The sequence below is a fragment of the Cetorhinus maximus genome, chromosome 33 (genome assembly GCF_964194155.1).
Source record: "Cetorhinus maximus chromosome 33, sCetMax3.hap1.1, whole genome shotgun sequence".
Lineage (NCBI taxonomy): Eukaryota > Metazoa > Chordata > Chondrichthyes > Lamniformes > Cetorhinidae > Cetorhinus > Cetorhinus maximus.
Genome location: NC_135911.1, coordinates 13,590,739 through 13,603,281, shown reverse-complemented (window position 1 = coordinate 13,603,281; position 12,543 = coordinate 13,590,739). Strand labels below are relative to the sequence as shown.

The window sequence follows — 12,543 nt, the reverse complement described above, 5'->3', positions numbered from 1 at the left end:
CAGTACTGATGCTCCGACAGTGCAGCAATCCCTCAGTACTGACCCTCCGACAGTGCAGCACTATCTCTGCACTGACCCTGTGACAGTGCAGCACTCCCTCAGTATTGACCGTCTGAGAGTGCGGCACTCCCTCAGTATCGATGCTCCGACAGTGCGGCACTCCCTCAGCACTGCGCCTGATCACATCCTGGAATTTGTTCTGACATCTCCTGGAGCAAGAATTGAACCCATGACTGCCTGGCTCTGAGATGCGAACATGGCCCCCTTGTGCTGAGAGATTGAGTGTGAAAGGAACTGGGACTTACCAAGAACCTGGAGTCGGACTGGTTCTGTTAAAGTGTGATCTGTGTAGCCCTCCGCATCCACATAAAAGTAATACACGTCACTGTCTTCAGCTCTGAGACTGTCAATCCTCACCGAACAATTCTTCCCTTCCAAGTCGCCGATTATTTTAGCACGTCCCACGAATGTGGCCATCCCATAATTGGGATCTTTGGTGTATGTGATGGTATATTTCCATTTATACCAATATTCAAACCAAGCTCCATGCAGTGCTGTGTAAGAGTGGGAAGGAAAGTCAAAGCTACACGGAATAACCACACAAGAGCTGCTGATCGCCCTCCGAGGCAGTGCCTTCATAGACCATCCTTCTGACGTCACACCTGAAAGGCAACAAGGGAGGGGACAGGACATCAAAAAGCAGAATATTACTTCAATGGAGAGAGACTGCAGAATGCGACACAGAGGGATCTGGGTGTCCTTGTACATGAATCACAGAAAGTCAGCATTCAGGAACAGCACGGAATGAGGAAGGCAAGTGGAATGTTGGCCTTTATTGCAAAGGGATGGAGTACGAAAGGAGAGAAGTCTTGCTACAACTGTACAGGGCGTTGGTGAGATTGCATCAGAAGCAGTGTGTACAGCTCTGGTCTCCTTCGGTAGGGAGGGATAGACTTGCATTGGAGGCAGTTGAGGGAAGGTTCACTGGGCTGATTCCTGGGATGAAGGTGTTTGTCGTATGAGGAAATGTTGAGCAGGTTGGACCTGTATCCATTGGAGTTTAGAAGAATGAGAGGTGATCTGATTGAAACATAGAAGATTCTGAGGTGGTGGAGGGTTTAACAGGGTGGATGCTGAGGGGATGTTTCCTCTTGTGGGGGAAATCCTGTGAAGCAATAAGGACGTTTTACTGCATTAAAGGCGCTATATAAACGCACTGTCATACCTATTGAAACAAGCTCTCGTTTGCAAGAACCGAAAATGCTGGAAAAACTGAACAGGTCTGACAGCATCTGTGGAGGGAGAAACAGAGTTGACGTTTCGAGTCCGTATGAACCTTTTTCTTTTGCTATATTCTCCGAGTCGCTATTCACTCACTCTCTGTGTGATCACTAACCCTGTTCTCTAAAATTAAATGTTCACTTCCTCAATCCAGGAAAGAATCAAATTCCCTGAGTTCCGATCAGTAATGAATTTGTACCTGGCAGCAAGCTGATGAAGATCAATATCAGACCGACCACTCCCATCTTCAGTTCCTCGTCTAAATGGAAAATGACAAAGACAGAGACTTTTTCAGAAATTGCCCCCAGCGTCTTTTCCTCAAACAACAACAACTTGTGTTTAAATGGCACCTTTCAGTGAGTTAAACAGCCCCAGGGAATAAACTAATGTCAAGACAAGGAAGTAGAGATTGAGAAGGGACATCGCAAACCGATTCACCAAACAGGGCAAACATTCAAGGGTCCCTCACTCCCTCTGTTGGGGGTCCAGCTTTTTCTCTCAGTGAGTTTAGCCCTCACAATCTCTATCGCACTCTTCTGCTCTATCTCTCTCTCACACACACACATTCTCTCTCGCTCCCTCTCTCAAATACACTCTCTCTCAAACCCACACAGTCTCTCTATCTAACACATACATTTTCTCTCGCCAGCTCTCCCAAACACACACTCTGTGTTTCTCTCACAAAAACACTCACTCTGTCTCTCTCTCACACTCTATCTCTCTCTCTCACACACACAAACACACATTCTCTCTCTCTCAAACAGTTACCATCTCTATCTCACTCATCTGCTCTGTCTCCCTCTTTCTCTCTCCTTCTCTCACATACACACCTCTCTCCCTCACACACGCACTCTCTCTCTCACACACACTCTCTCTCTCTTTCACACGCACATTCTCTATCTCTCTCTCTCTCAAACAGTTACCATTTCTCTCTATCTCGCTATTCTGCTCTGTCTCCCTCTTTCTCTCTCTCACACACACACATTCTCTCTATCTATGTTTCCCTCTCACACATACTCTATCTCTCTCTCTCTCTATCTCTCTGACACGGAAGGTTGTGGTTTAAAGACCAGCTCATGATTTTAGCTCCAAACCCAGACAGATTCTCCCCACTGAGGGAGTGCTGCACTGTCAAAGGTTCAGTGCTGAGGGAGTGCTGCACTGTTGCATGGTGATTACTGAAGGAGTGCTGCACTGTCGGAGGGTCAGTACTGAGGGAGTGCTGCACTGTCAGAGGGTCAGTACTGATGGAGTGCTGCACTGTCGGAGGGTCAGTACTGAGGTAGTGCTGCACTGTTAGAGGGTCAGTACTGAGGGACTTCTGCACTGTTAGAGGGTCAGTACTGGGGGAGTGCTGCACTGTCAGAGAGTCAGTACTGAGGGAGTGCTGCACTGTCAGAGGGTAAGTACTGAGGGAGCGTGCACTGTCGGAGGGTCAGTACTGAGGCAGTGCTGCACTGTCAGAGGGTCAGTACTGAGGGAGTACTGCACTGTCAGATTGTCAGTACTGAGGGAGCGGTGCACTGTCGGAGGGTCAGTACTGAGGGAGTTCTGCACTGTCAGAGGGTCAGTATTGAGTGAGTGCTGCACTGTCAGAGGGTCAGTACTGAGGGAGCGGTGCACTGTCAGATGGTCTGTACTGAGGGTGTCCTGCACTCTCGGAGGGTCAGTACTGAGGAAATGCTGCAATTTCAGAGGGTCAGTATTGAGGGACTGCTGCACTGTCAGAGGGTCAGTACTAAGGGTGTGCTGCACTATCGGAGGGTCAGTACTGAGGGAGTGCTGCACTGTCAGAGAGTGAGCAAAGAGGGTGTGCTGCACTTTCGGAGGGTGATACTGAGGGAGTGCTGCACTGACAGAGGGTCAGTACAGACGGAGTGCTGCACTATCGGAGGGTCAGTACTGAGGGAGTGCTGCACTGACAGAGGGTCAGTACAGACGGAGTGCTGCACTATCGGAGGGTCAGTACTGAGGGAGTGCTGCACTGTCAGAGGGTCAGTACTGAGGGAGTGCTGCACTGTCAGAGGGTCAGTACTGAGGGAGTGCTGCACTGTCAGAGGGTCAGTACTGAGGGAGTGCTGCACTGTCAAAGGGTCAGTACTGAGGGAGTGCTGCACTGTCAGAGGGTCAGTGCTGAAGGGGTGCTGCACTGTCAGAGAGTCAGTACTGAGGGACTGCTGCATTGTCGTTCGGTCAGTACTGAGGAAATGCTGCACTGGCAGAGGGTTAGTACTGAGAGATTGGCGCACTGTTAATGGGTCAGTACTGAGGGAGTGCTGCACTGTCAAAGGGTCAGTACTGAGGGAGTGCTGCACTGTCAGAGGGTCAGTACTGAGGGAGTGCTGCACTGTCGGAGGGTCAGTACTGAGGGAGTGCTGCACTGTCAGAGGGTCAGTACTGAGGGAGTGCTGCACAGTCAGAGGGCCAGTGCTGAGGGGGTGCTGCACTGTCAGAGAGTCAGTAATGAGGGAGTGCTGCACTGTCAGAGGGTCAGTACTGAGGGAGTGCTGCACTGTCAGATGGTCAGTGCTGAAGGGGTGCTGCACTGTCAGAGAGTCAGTACTGGGGGAGTGCTGCATTCTCGTTGGGTCAGTACTGAGATAGTACTGCACTGGCAGAGTGTTAGTAATGAGGGAGTGCTGCACTGTCAAAGGGTCAGTACTGAGGGAGTGCTGCACTGTCAGAGGGTCAGTACTGAGGGAGTACTGCACTATCACAGGGTCAGTACTGAGGGAGTGCTGCACTGTCAGAGGGTCAGTACTGAGGGAGTGCTGCACTGTCAGAGGGTCAGTACTGAGGGAGTCCTGCACTGTCAGAGCTGCCGTACTTCAGATGATGTTTGACATTAGCAACATGCCTCGTGTAAAATTCTGTATCATCAGCTCAAAATAAATAGATTAGTCCTGTTCGTTTCACTTTACTGCAAATTGTTGATGGTTTCATTTCCTTGGAAACCAGGCTCGTGTGATCACTATTTTTAAATAATGTTAGTTATTTTGAACAAGGGGCGATGACTGAACAGATAACTGTAGGATCAAGCAGCTCGGTTTTTTCTTGAACCTTGCTTCATTCAGATGTTTGCTGCTCGACATGAGTTCATTAATGTGTGAATGTAGAATCGGAGTCACCTCAGTGAACAGCAACATTGGTTGAACAGCCTGATCGGCAATAAGAACTGCAGAACACAATGTCCGTTCAGAACAGCTCGGTCCCCGATCAGAGAAACAGCCTCAGACAGAACCAACTGACGCTGGAATCGATACAATTCATCAACGTGTTGGGAGTTAGTTTGATGTTGGAGATGGAGTGTTACTGGGAAGGATGGAACCCGTCAGGATGAACAGCTCGATGTACGATAAGGAAAGGATGAGCTAAGAGGGGTTGGTCACAGACAGACGGAGCGTGTGAAGACTCAACAAGCTAATGGCAGGTGAATAGCTGGAATGGTGTCTTTTCAACACAAGGTTTAGACACAGAACTCGATGTTTGATCAGGTATTTCAAAACAGAGAAACTCTTTACAGGGTGAATGGACCTTGTCAATAATCCATCCAGCCAACCTCGCCTGGAGATTAGTCCAATATTAGACACTAAACCGAGGCCCCCGTCTGCCCTCTCGGGCGGGTGTGAAAGATCCCACAGCCACTATTTGGAAGAAGAGCAAGGGGGAGTTCTCCCCGGTGTCCTGGGGCCAATATTTATCCCTCATCCAACATCACAAAAAACAGATGATCACATTGCTGTTTGTGGGAGCTTGCTGTGCGCTAATTGGCTGCTGCGTTACCTACATTACAACAGTAACTACACTTCGAAAAAAGGGTGAACTCAATTGTAAAGTGCTCTGGGACATCCAGAGATCATGTTATACAGAAGAGGTTTGACTGGAGCAGCAAGTGTTTTACTTACAGGAGAATGAGTCCCCAGGGTTGTAGAGTCAATCCTGTCAGATGAATGACTAACTGGAGACACTTCAGGGAGCTGATCTAATTCTGTAAATGTTCAGTTTACCAGGATCGGAGGCGAGATGATCTTCCTCTCCTGACTGCATCGGACAAGAGGTGAACTGGCTCTGGGAGGAGGGTCAGTGTTAACCCAGTTTTTCTGTGTTTGAGGGAGATGTGAAACTGGGGAAGTCACGTGGTTTTTTGGTGTGGTAACTCCATGGCTTTATTTGGTGCAGCACTCATTTAGTTCAAAACAAAAAGCTAAAAGCTACTGCGGATGCTGGAAATCCAAAACAAAAACAGAATTACCTGGAAAAACTCAGCAGGTCTGGCAGCATCGGCGGAGAAGAAATCAGTTAACGTTTCGAGCCTTCATGGCCCTTCGGCAGAACTGGAGCATAGTTAGGAGAAAGGTGAAATATAAATTGGTTTAAGGTGGGTGGGGGTGGGGGGTGGGGGGCGGGGAGAGACACCTTGAGGGTGTGGTGATTGTGGAGATGAGCAGATAATCAAAAGATGTCACAGACAAAAGGGTCAAAGAGGTGTCGAAGGTGGTGACATTTGTCTGAGAAAAGTGCTAATTAAGAATGGAAGACAGGATATTCAAAGTACAGCTCTAGTGGGGGTGGGGTGGAAAGACTAACAAGGTTTTAGTTTAGATTTAAAAATAATAGAAATAGGTGGGGAAAGAAGAATCTATATAAATTATTGGAAAAAAAAAGGGGGGGGTGAAGAAACGGGGTGGGGATGGGGGGAGGGGGAGTTTAAGATCTAAAGTTGTTGAATTCAATATTCAGCCCAGAAGGCTGTAAAGTGCCTAGTCGGAAGATGAGGTGCTGTTCCTCCAGTTTAGTTCATGTCATTGTTTCAATGCTACAACACCACAGGGCATTCTGGACTATTTCATGCCTGACCTGCTGTCAGAAACACACATTCTCACAGAGAGGCACAGACACGCACACGCACACACACACAACAAATGAACATACACAAACACCACACACGAACACACAAACACACACGAAGACGCACACAAACAGAAACACACACTCACACGCTCAAAAACACACACACACACACACACACGCACAAATACACACACACTCATACACACAATCACACACATGCGCAAGCACATACACACACACATACACAGAATCTCTCTCTCTCTCTCTCACACACACAGACACATTGACGCACAGACACATGCTCACTCTGTGTGAGTGTGTGGGGCAGAGAGAGTGAGTGATTCACAGAGTGAAACCTCCCTGAATGTGGCTGGTGTGTTTAACATTTGAGACACGCAGACAGGATATGGTTAAAACGTGAAGCCACAAGGAGCGAGTGTCTTTCCCAGTGACTGTCTCTCTGTGGGTTTCCTGTGGGTGTCTGTGGGTTCGAGTGAAATCATGGGATGGATTCACAAGACACAGACTCGGAGTTGGCATCGCCCCGCCACCACTCGCTGGTACAGATATTCTGCACTCATGTGGTTATCTGCCAAAGACGCAGAGGGTGGAGGAATGATGGACAGTGCCATGCTCATTATCACATCCATTTGCCCCCTTTCCACCCTACCATCAGCATGTGCCCACACTGTTGACCCTTGCCCAGGTCCCTCGCAGCTGCTCACTGTTACCACATAACAGTGTGAGTCAGAGGGAGGAAACCAGTAGGGCCGTTGTATCCAGCAACATCGTAAACATGGCCAAAAGGATCCCCCTGGTCACCCCTGAGTGTTACTCATAATGTAAACACAACGTATACAGCTCCTCCAGTCTCTGAGAAGCAAAACTATGACACTAGAGCACCAACACTGGCAGGAGGCTGTAATTACAGTGTGACATGTTGACATGGGAGTGCTCCATTACCAATGACACAGGAATTGAAATAATGAGAAGGGCATGTGCAAACAGGAAATGGTGCCTTGGAGAATGGAATTATTCACTAGAGTACGTATTAAATTTGAAAAAAAAAATGTACAGAAACATCATTCATGGGATGTGGGCATCAGTGGCTAGGCCAGAATTTATTGCCCATCCATAATTGTCCTTGAGAAGATGGTGGTGAGCTGACTTCTTGAACCGCTGCAGTCCATGTGGTGTATCTCCACCCACAAAACTGTTGGGGAGGGAGTTGCAGGATTCTGACCCAGTGACAGTGAAGGAATGGTGATATATTTGCAAGTCAGGATGGTGAGTGACATGGAGGGGAACTTCCAGGTGGTGGTGTTACTTTGTACCTGCTGCCCTTGTCCTTCTAGATGGTAGTGGCTGTATGTTTGGAAGGTGCTGTCTAAAGAGTGTTGGTGAGCCCCTGCGGTGCATCTTGTAGATGGTGCACACGCTGCTGCTACTGTGCGTCAGTTGTGGAGTGAGTGAATATTTGTGGATGGGGTGCCAATCAAACGGGATGATTTGTCCTGGATGCTGTCGAGCTTCTTGAGTGTTGTGAGAGCTGCACTCATCTAGGAAAGTGGGGAGTATTCCATCACACTCCTGAACTGTGCCTTGAAGATGGTGGACAGGTTTGTGGAATCAGGAGGTGAGTTACTCACTACATGATTCCCAGCATCTGGGCTGCTCTTGTAGCCACAGTATTTATATGGCTAGTCCAGTTCAGTTTCTGGTCAATGGTAACCCCCAGAATGTTGATAGTGGAGGATTCAGCAATGGTAATGCCATTGAATGTGAAGGAGAAATGGATAGATTCTCTCCTGTTGGAGATGGTCATTGCCTGGCACTTGTGTGGCATGAATGTTGCTTGCCGGTGGTCAGCCCAAGCCTGGATATTGGCCAGGTCTTGCTGCATTTGGACATGGACAGATTCAGTATCTGAGGAGTCATGAATGGTGCTGAACATTGTGCAATCATCAGCGAACGTCCATAATTCTGACCTTATCATGGAATGAATGTCATTGACGAAGCATCTGAAGATGGTTGGGCAGAGGACACTACCCTGAGCATCTCCTGCAGTGATGTCCTGGAACTGAGATGACTGACCTCCAACAACCACAACCACCTTCCTTTGTGCTAGGTATGACTCCAACCAGCTGAGTATTTCCCCACCCCCCCACCCCCCTTATGACATGCAGACGATGTGTTCCTGGTGCACTAAATCCACAATGGTCACTTGATCGCACTATCACAACAGTTTTGCAATTTGTATTTATTACGAGATGCATGCACTGAATTCAGGAGAAATGAATCGACCAAGACATCTAGAGATCTTAAAAACTAAATTAAAGTATTTATTAACAAAATAAAAGATTTCAAGCATGTACTTAAGGCAGCATTTACTACTAAAGCAAATCCTAAAATTCCTAATTACCGTGTCTTCCAGTTACATACCCCGTTTAAAGCAACAGTCTAAAATAGATTTTAGATTTAAATACAAAACCAGCGAGTTAACACAGTTCACACTTGACCGTGGAATTCTCAACGGATTTCTCCAACTTTAGTTACTGGACACAACAGACTTATGTACAAATGCCTGGAGGCTTCTTAGAGCCTGTTTCACACACTCCTGTTAGATCTTACATGGCCCCCAACAAAGCCTTTCATTCTCCTTTACAAATTTTTCTCTCTCTTTGATGTGTAAATTCCATCGTTCCATATGTCTTTGGAACTGTAACTTTCCCATAATATAATAACTTTCATGTTGCCAATATTGTCAGTAAACTTTGGGAAAAATTAAAACACCCCTTAGCCTTGCTTATCGGGATAGATATAAACAGACCAACATGCCTTTGAAACCCAAACAATCCCTTCACTTAACTAAAAATGGAAATTCCCTTCACTCTTTACATGCTAAGGCACCCTCCATTTCAGCATTTCCAGCACTTTTCTGCACCTAGCTTCTTTTGATAACCTCAAGCTTGCAGTATATTTGATCCAGATGTAATTAAACCACACAGACAGACCCATCTCCACTCACACCCATAAACCTACTTTACAACAAACCAGAAAAATATTATAAAAATTATTGGACTTTCATACCACCCGATTCACAATGATTCTAGTTTTGCTTGGCTCCTTGATGTCACACTTGTTCAAATGCGGCCTTAATGTCAAGGGGAGTCACTCTCACCTCAACTTGTATTAACAGATGCAAAATGATACACAATTCATAAGCTTCTCACAATCCTTGATTGCATGAAAAAAGGTGCAGCATTCAGAAAGCTCACTCAGAGCTGATAAAAAAAAGTTGAGCAACATCATAAATCTGTTAATTACTATTTGACCATGTTGGCTGCACACACCCCACAGCCCCACTCCCTGTTTCACACTCAGTTTTTCTGTAATCCGATCTGTGTGTATTCCGTGTCCTCGCTCCTGTGCACAGTCCTGTCACCGCTGGGCAGCTTTGAAATGTTGCTATTGGCGTAGAGAAGATCGTCGGGATTGTCGGGGTTCCCATGTCCAGCATCGCCTCCCAGTGGACCTTCAGAGAGATCCCGGGGAGCTGGGGTGTCCCCCTCGCCAGTTGTGTCTCTGGTTGTGTCCCGGGGCTCAGTAATCAGCACGTTCTGTTTACCCTACAGAGAAATGGAAACAGAAGACATCCTCACATCATTTACTGGCACTGATAGGGTTAAATTATTGTGCAGCCTCATGAGTGTCAGCCTTGGCTCAGTGGGTTTAACCCTTTTTCTCGCTCTCTCTCTTTCCCTCTCTCTCTCTCTCTCGCTCACCTGAGTCTGGAAGTCCTACGTTACCATCTGAATCGTGAGATTTGTGCTCCATTATTCACAAACACAGGCATCCAAAGCACCTCACGCCAGTGAAGGAATTTTATTGAAGGGAGTCACTGCTATAATGGTGGATCTTATATGGCCACCTGAGAGGGTAAACATGGTCAGCATTATACAACTGTTCTGAAAGACGGCACCTCGAACACTGCAATGTTCTCTCAGTGCTGGCTCCTGACAGTGCGGCACTCCCTCACAACTGCCCCTTCGAGAGGGCAGATCTGCTTCAATATGGACCCTCCGACAGTGCAGCACTCCCTCACAACTGCCCCTTCGAGAGCGCAGCACTGCTTCAATATGGACCCTCCGACAGTGCAACACTCCCTCAGTATTGAACTTCCGACAGTGCAGCGCTCCCTCAGTACTGAACCTCCGACAGTGCAGCACTCTCTCAGTACTGAGCCTTCTCCAATGCAGCACTCTCTCAGTACTGACCTCCAATGGTGCAGCACTCCCTCAGTACTGACCCTCCTTCAGTGTTGCTCTCCCTCAGTACTGACCTCAGATGTATCGGCATTTTTGTGCTCCGGTTCCTGGAGATAGAGAGACTCAGGGAGAGAGAGAGAGAGAGAGAGAGTGAGAGACAATGCTATCAACTGAACCATTACTGACTGCACATTTAGAAATCAGTGGGTAACCCAGCTGAGAATCTTAGACACGTGTTGTCCACACACTGAGATTGAAGCTTTGGAGTGAGTGTAAACAGCTCCTGTACCTGGTGCTTCACAGAGAGTGGACTGGGGGTCAATGCAATGTCACTGGTCCCTGAAACTCTCTCCTTCGTCGCTGTTTTTCTCCTGCAATAACACAATATCACACGGTGGTTGTCATATAGCAGAGAGTCAGTGCAGCACAGACACTGAGCCCAATGTAACCTTACACCAACGACTGGACTGTCTCTAGTTGAAATAATGGATATCAGCGTGACATCACTATAATGGAAGTGTGTCATGTGACGCAGTGTTAGTTTGACTTTTGCTTTGAGCAGAGCACACACACACAGCTCTGATGCCTCCATGCTTTATCCGTATGTATAACTGTTCTTGTGCCGAGTCTTGATAAACGAGCCCATAACATTCTCATCTAATCCCTGCGAGCGATTGGTGCTTTGTGTCTTGTACAGTAAATAAGCCCAAGGTATTATATCATTATAATAACACTCCATATCTTTGCCTCCCAACCTCCACCGCAGCTTATTCCCCCCATAGCCCTTCAAATGTTATACCTTCAAGTATTTATCCAATTCCCCTTTTGAAAGTTCCTGTTGAACCTGCTTCCACCGCCCTTTCAGGCAGCGCCTTCCAGATCACAACAACTGATTATTATTCATCTGGATAACGGGCAATGAAAAACACTCTCTGGATCATAAGGGACATAGAGATCACTTACGGAGAGGCGTCTGGCGCTTAACACAAGGGAAACAATCACCGACTTAAGGAAAGAACATTGAAGTAAATGTTTATGTTAAAATCAAGTTAAATCTTCACACTTACTTTCTCAAACAGATGAAGATGAGAATTCCAGCCATGAAAACACTCAACATGATCCCAGCCGTGAGCAATCCTACTGTCCATTTACTGGAGTCGCTACCTGTAAAAACAGCCATTAATTACTGCACTACAGTTTAGAATGATGCTCCCATGTATCTCGAGTAGCGATACACTCGCTCAATGTTTAAATACTCATTCTCCGGCAATGCTGACATTTGTTGTCCATCCCTGGTTTCCCCTTGAGAAGGTGGCGGGGGGTCTTCCACCTGAACCACTGGTTTGACCCAAACTGGGAGACCAGTTCAGAGGGCAGGTAAGAGTTAACTACGTTGGTGTTTGAGACTGGAGTCACATAGACAGCCAGACCTCTTAAAATGGACAGGGTTCCCTCCCTAAAGGGTTATTAATGATCCACCTCATAAATGTAATCTCCTTGTATGAATCAACTAACCTCACTAAAATAATCGATTATCAGCTCATTATCACAGTGCTGATTGTTGGGATCTTGCTGTGCACAAATCAGTAGCTGCGCTTCCAATACAACAGTGAGATCACACCGAAACTGCTTCATTCGCTGTCGAGAGTTTCAGGAATTTCTAAGCAATTTATGATTAAATGTCTTGCATTTCGATATAACCTAAGTAATATTTATATGTAATATTTATCGATATAATCTATGTAATATGTATATATAATATTTCTCGATGTAATCTATGTAACATTTATAGATGTTATGACACAGCAGTTGGTAAAGGCTGTTGTTTAAAATCCCAGAGGGGAACTTTAAACAACTGTCATAACCTATATTTTCCAGTGGAATGTTTGAGTTGCAGCTCTAAATTCAGGAATAAGACCACCAGTTCTCGAGGGGTTTAAATATCAAACTAAATAAGACATTTGTCAACTTACAACAAATTAAATATAGACACATGGCTAAAAGTTACAACGATCATAACTTTTTAACAAATTCCCAAACAACTTTCCTCTAAGACAACCCATTGACTTTAAGCCGACGCCAGGCAAAGCATTTTCACTGTACAAATTCCAAATGAGGCTCCTTTCACTTTGGTTCCTTTGCA

At 46.5% G+C, this 12,543-nt stretch overlaps 2 protein-coding genes across 3 annotated transcripts in view; both read right to left on the bottom strand.

Annotated features, from left to right (window-relative positions):
* The window catches only part of LOC144671598 (sialic acid-binding Ig-like lectin 12), a 63,211-nt gene extending 57,744 nt beyond the window's left edge, over positions 1 to 5,467 (bottom strand). For both annotated transcript variants that reach the window (XM_078533606.1, XM_078533607.1), the window contains exons 1-3: positions 5,187 to 5,467; positions 1,481 to 1,540; positions 306 to 662 (exon numbers count right to left, since the gene is read on the bottom strand). In XM_078533606.1, the coding sequence (XP_078389732.1) occupies positions 306 to 662; positions 1,481 to 1,526 (403 nt within the window). In that variant the 5' untranslated portion in view covers positions 1,527 to 1,540; positions 5,187 to 5,467. The remainder of the gene's footprint in view (positions 1 to 305; positions 663 to 1,480; positions 1,541 to 5,186) is intronic.
* Positions 5,468 to 8,460: 2,993 nt separating this feature from the next.
* LOC144671566 (uncharacterized) overlaps positions 8,461 to 12,543 on the bottom strand; it is a 205,932-nt gene continuing 201,849 nt past the window's right edge. The window contains exons 17-19 of the mRNA XM_078533519.1: positions 11,468 to 11,564; positions 10,690 to 10,771; positions 8,461 to 9,761 (exon numbers count right to left, since the gene is read on the bottom strand). Coding sequence (XP_078389645.1) covers positions 9,513 to 9,761; positions 10,690 to 10,771; positions 11,468 to 11,564 — 428 coding nt within the window. The 3' untranslated portion in view covers positions 8,461 to 9,512. The remainder of the gene's footprint in view (positions 9,762 to 10,689; positions 10,772 to 11,467; positions 11,565 to 12,543) is intronic.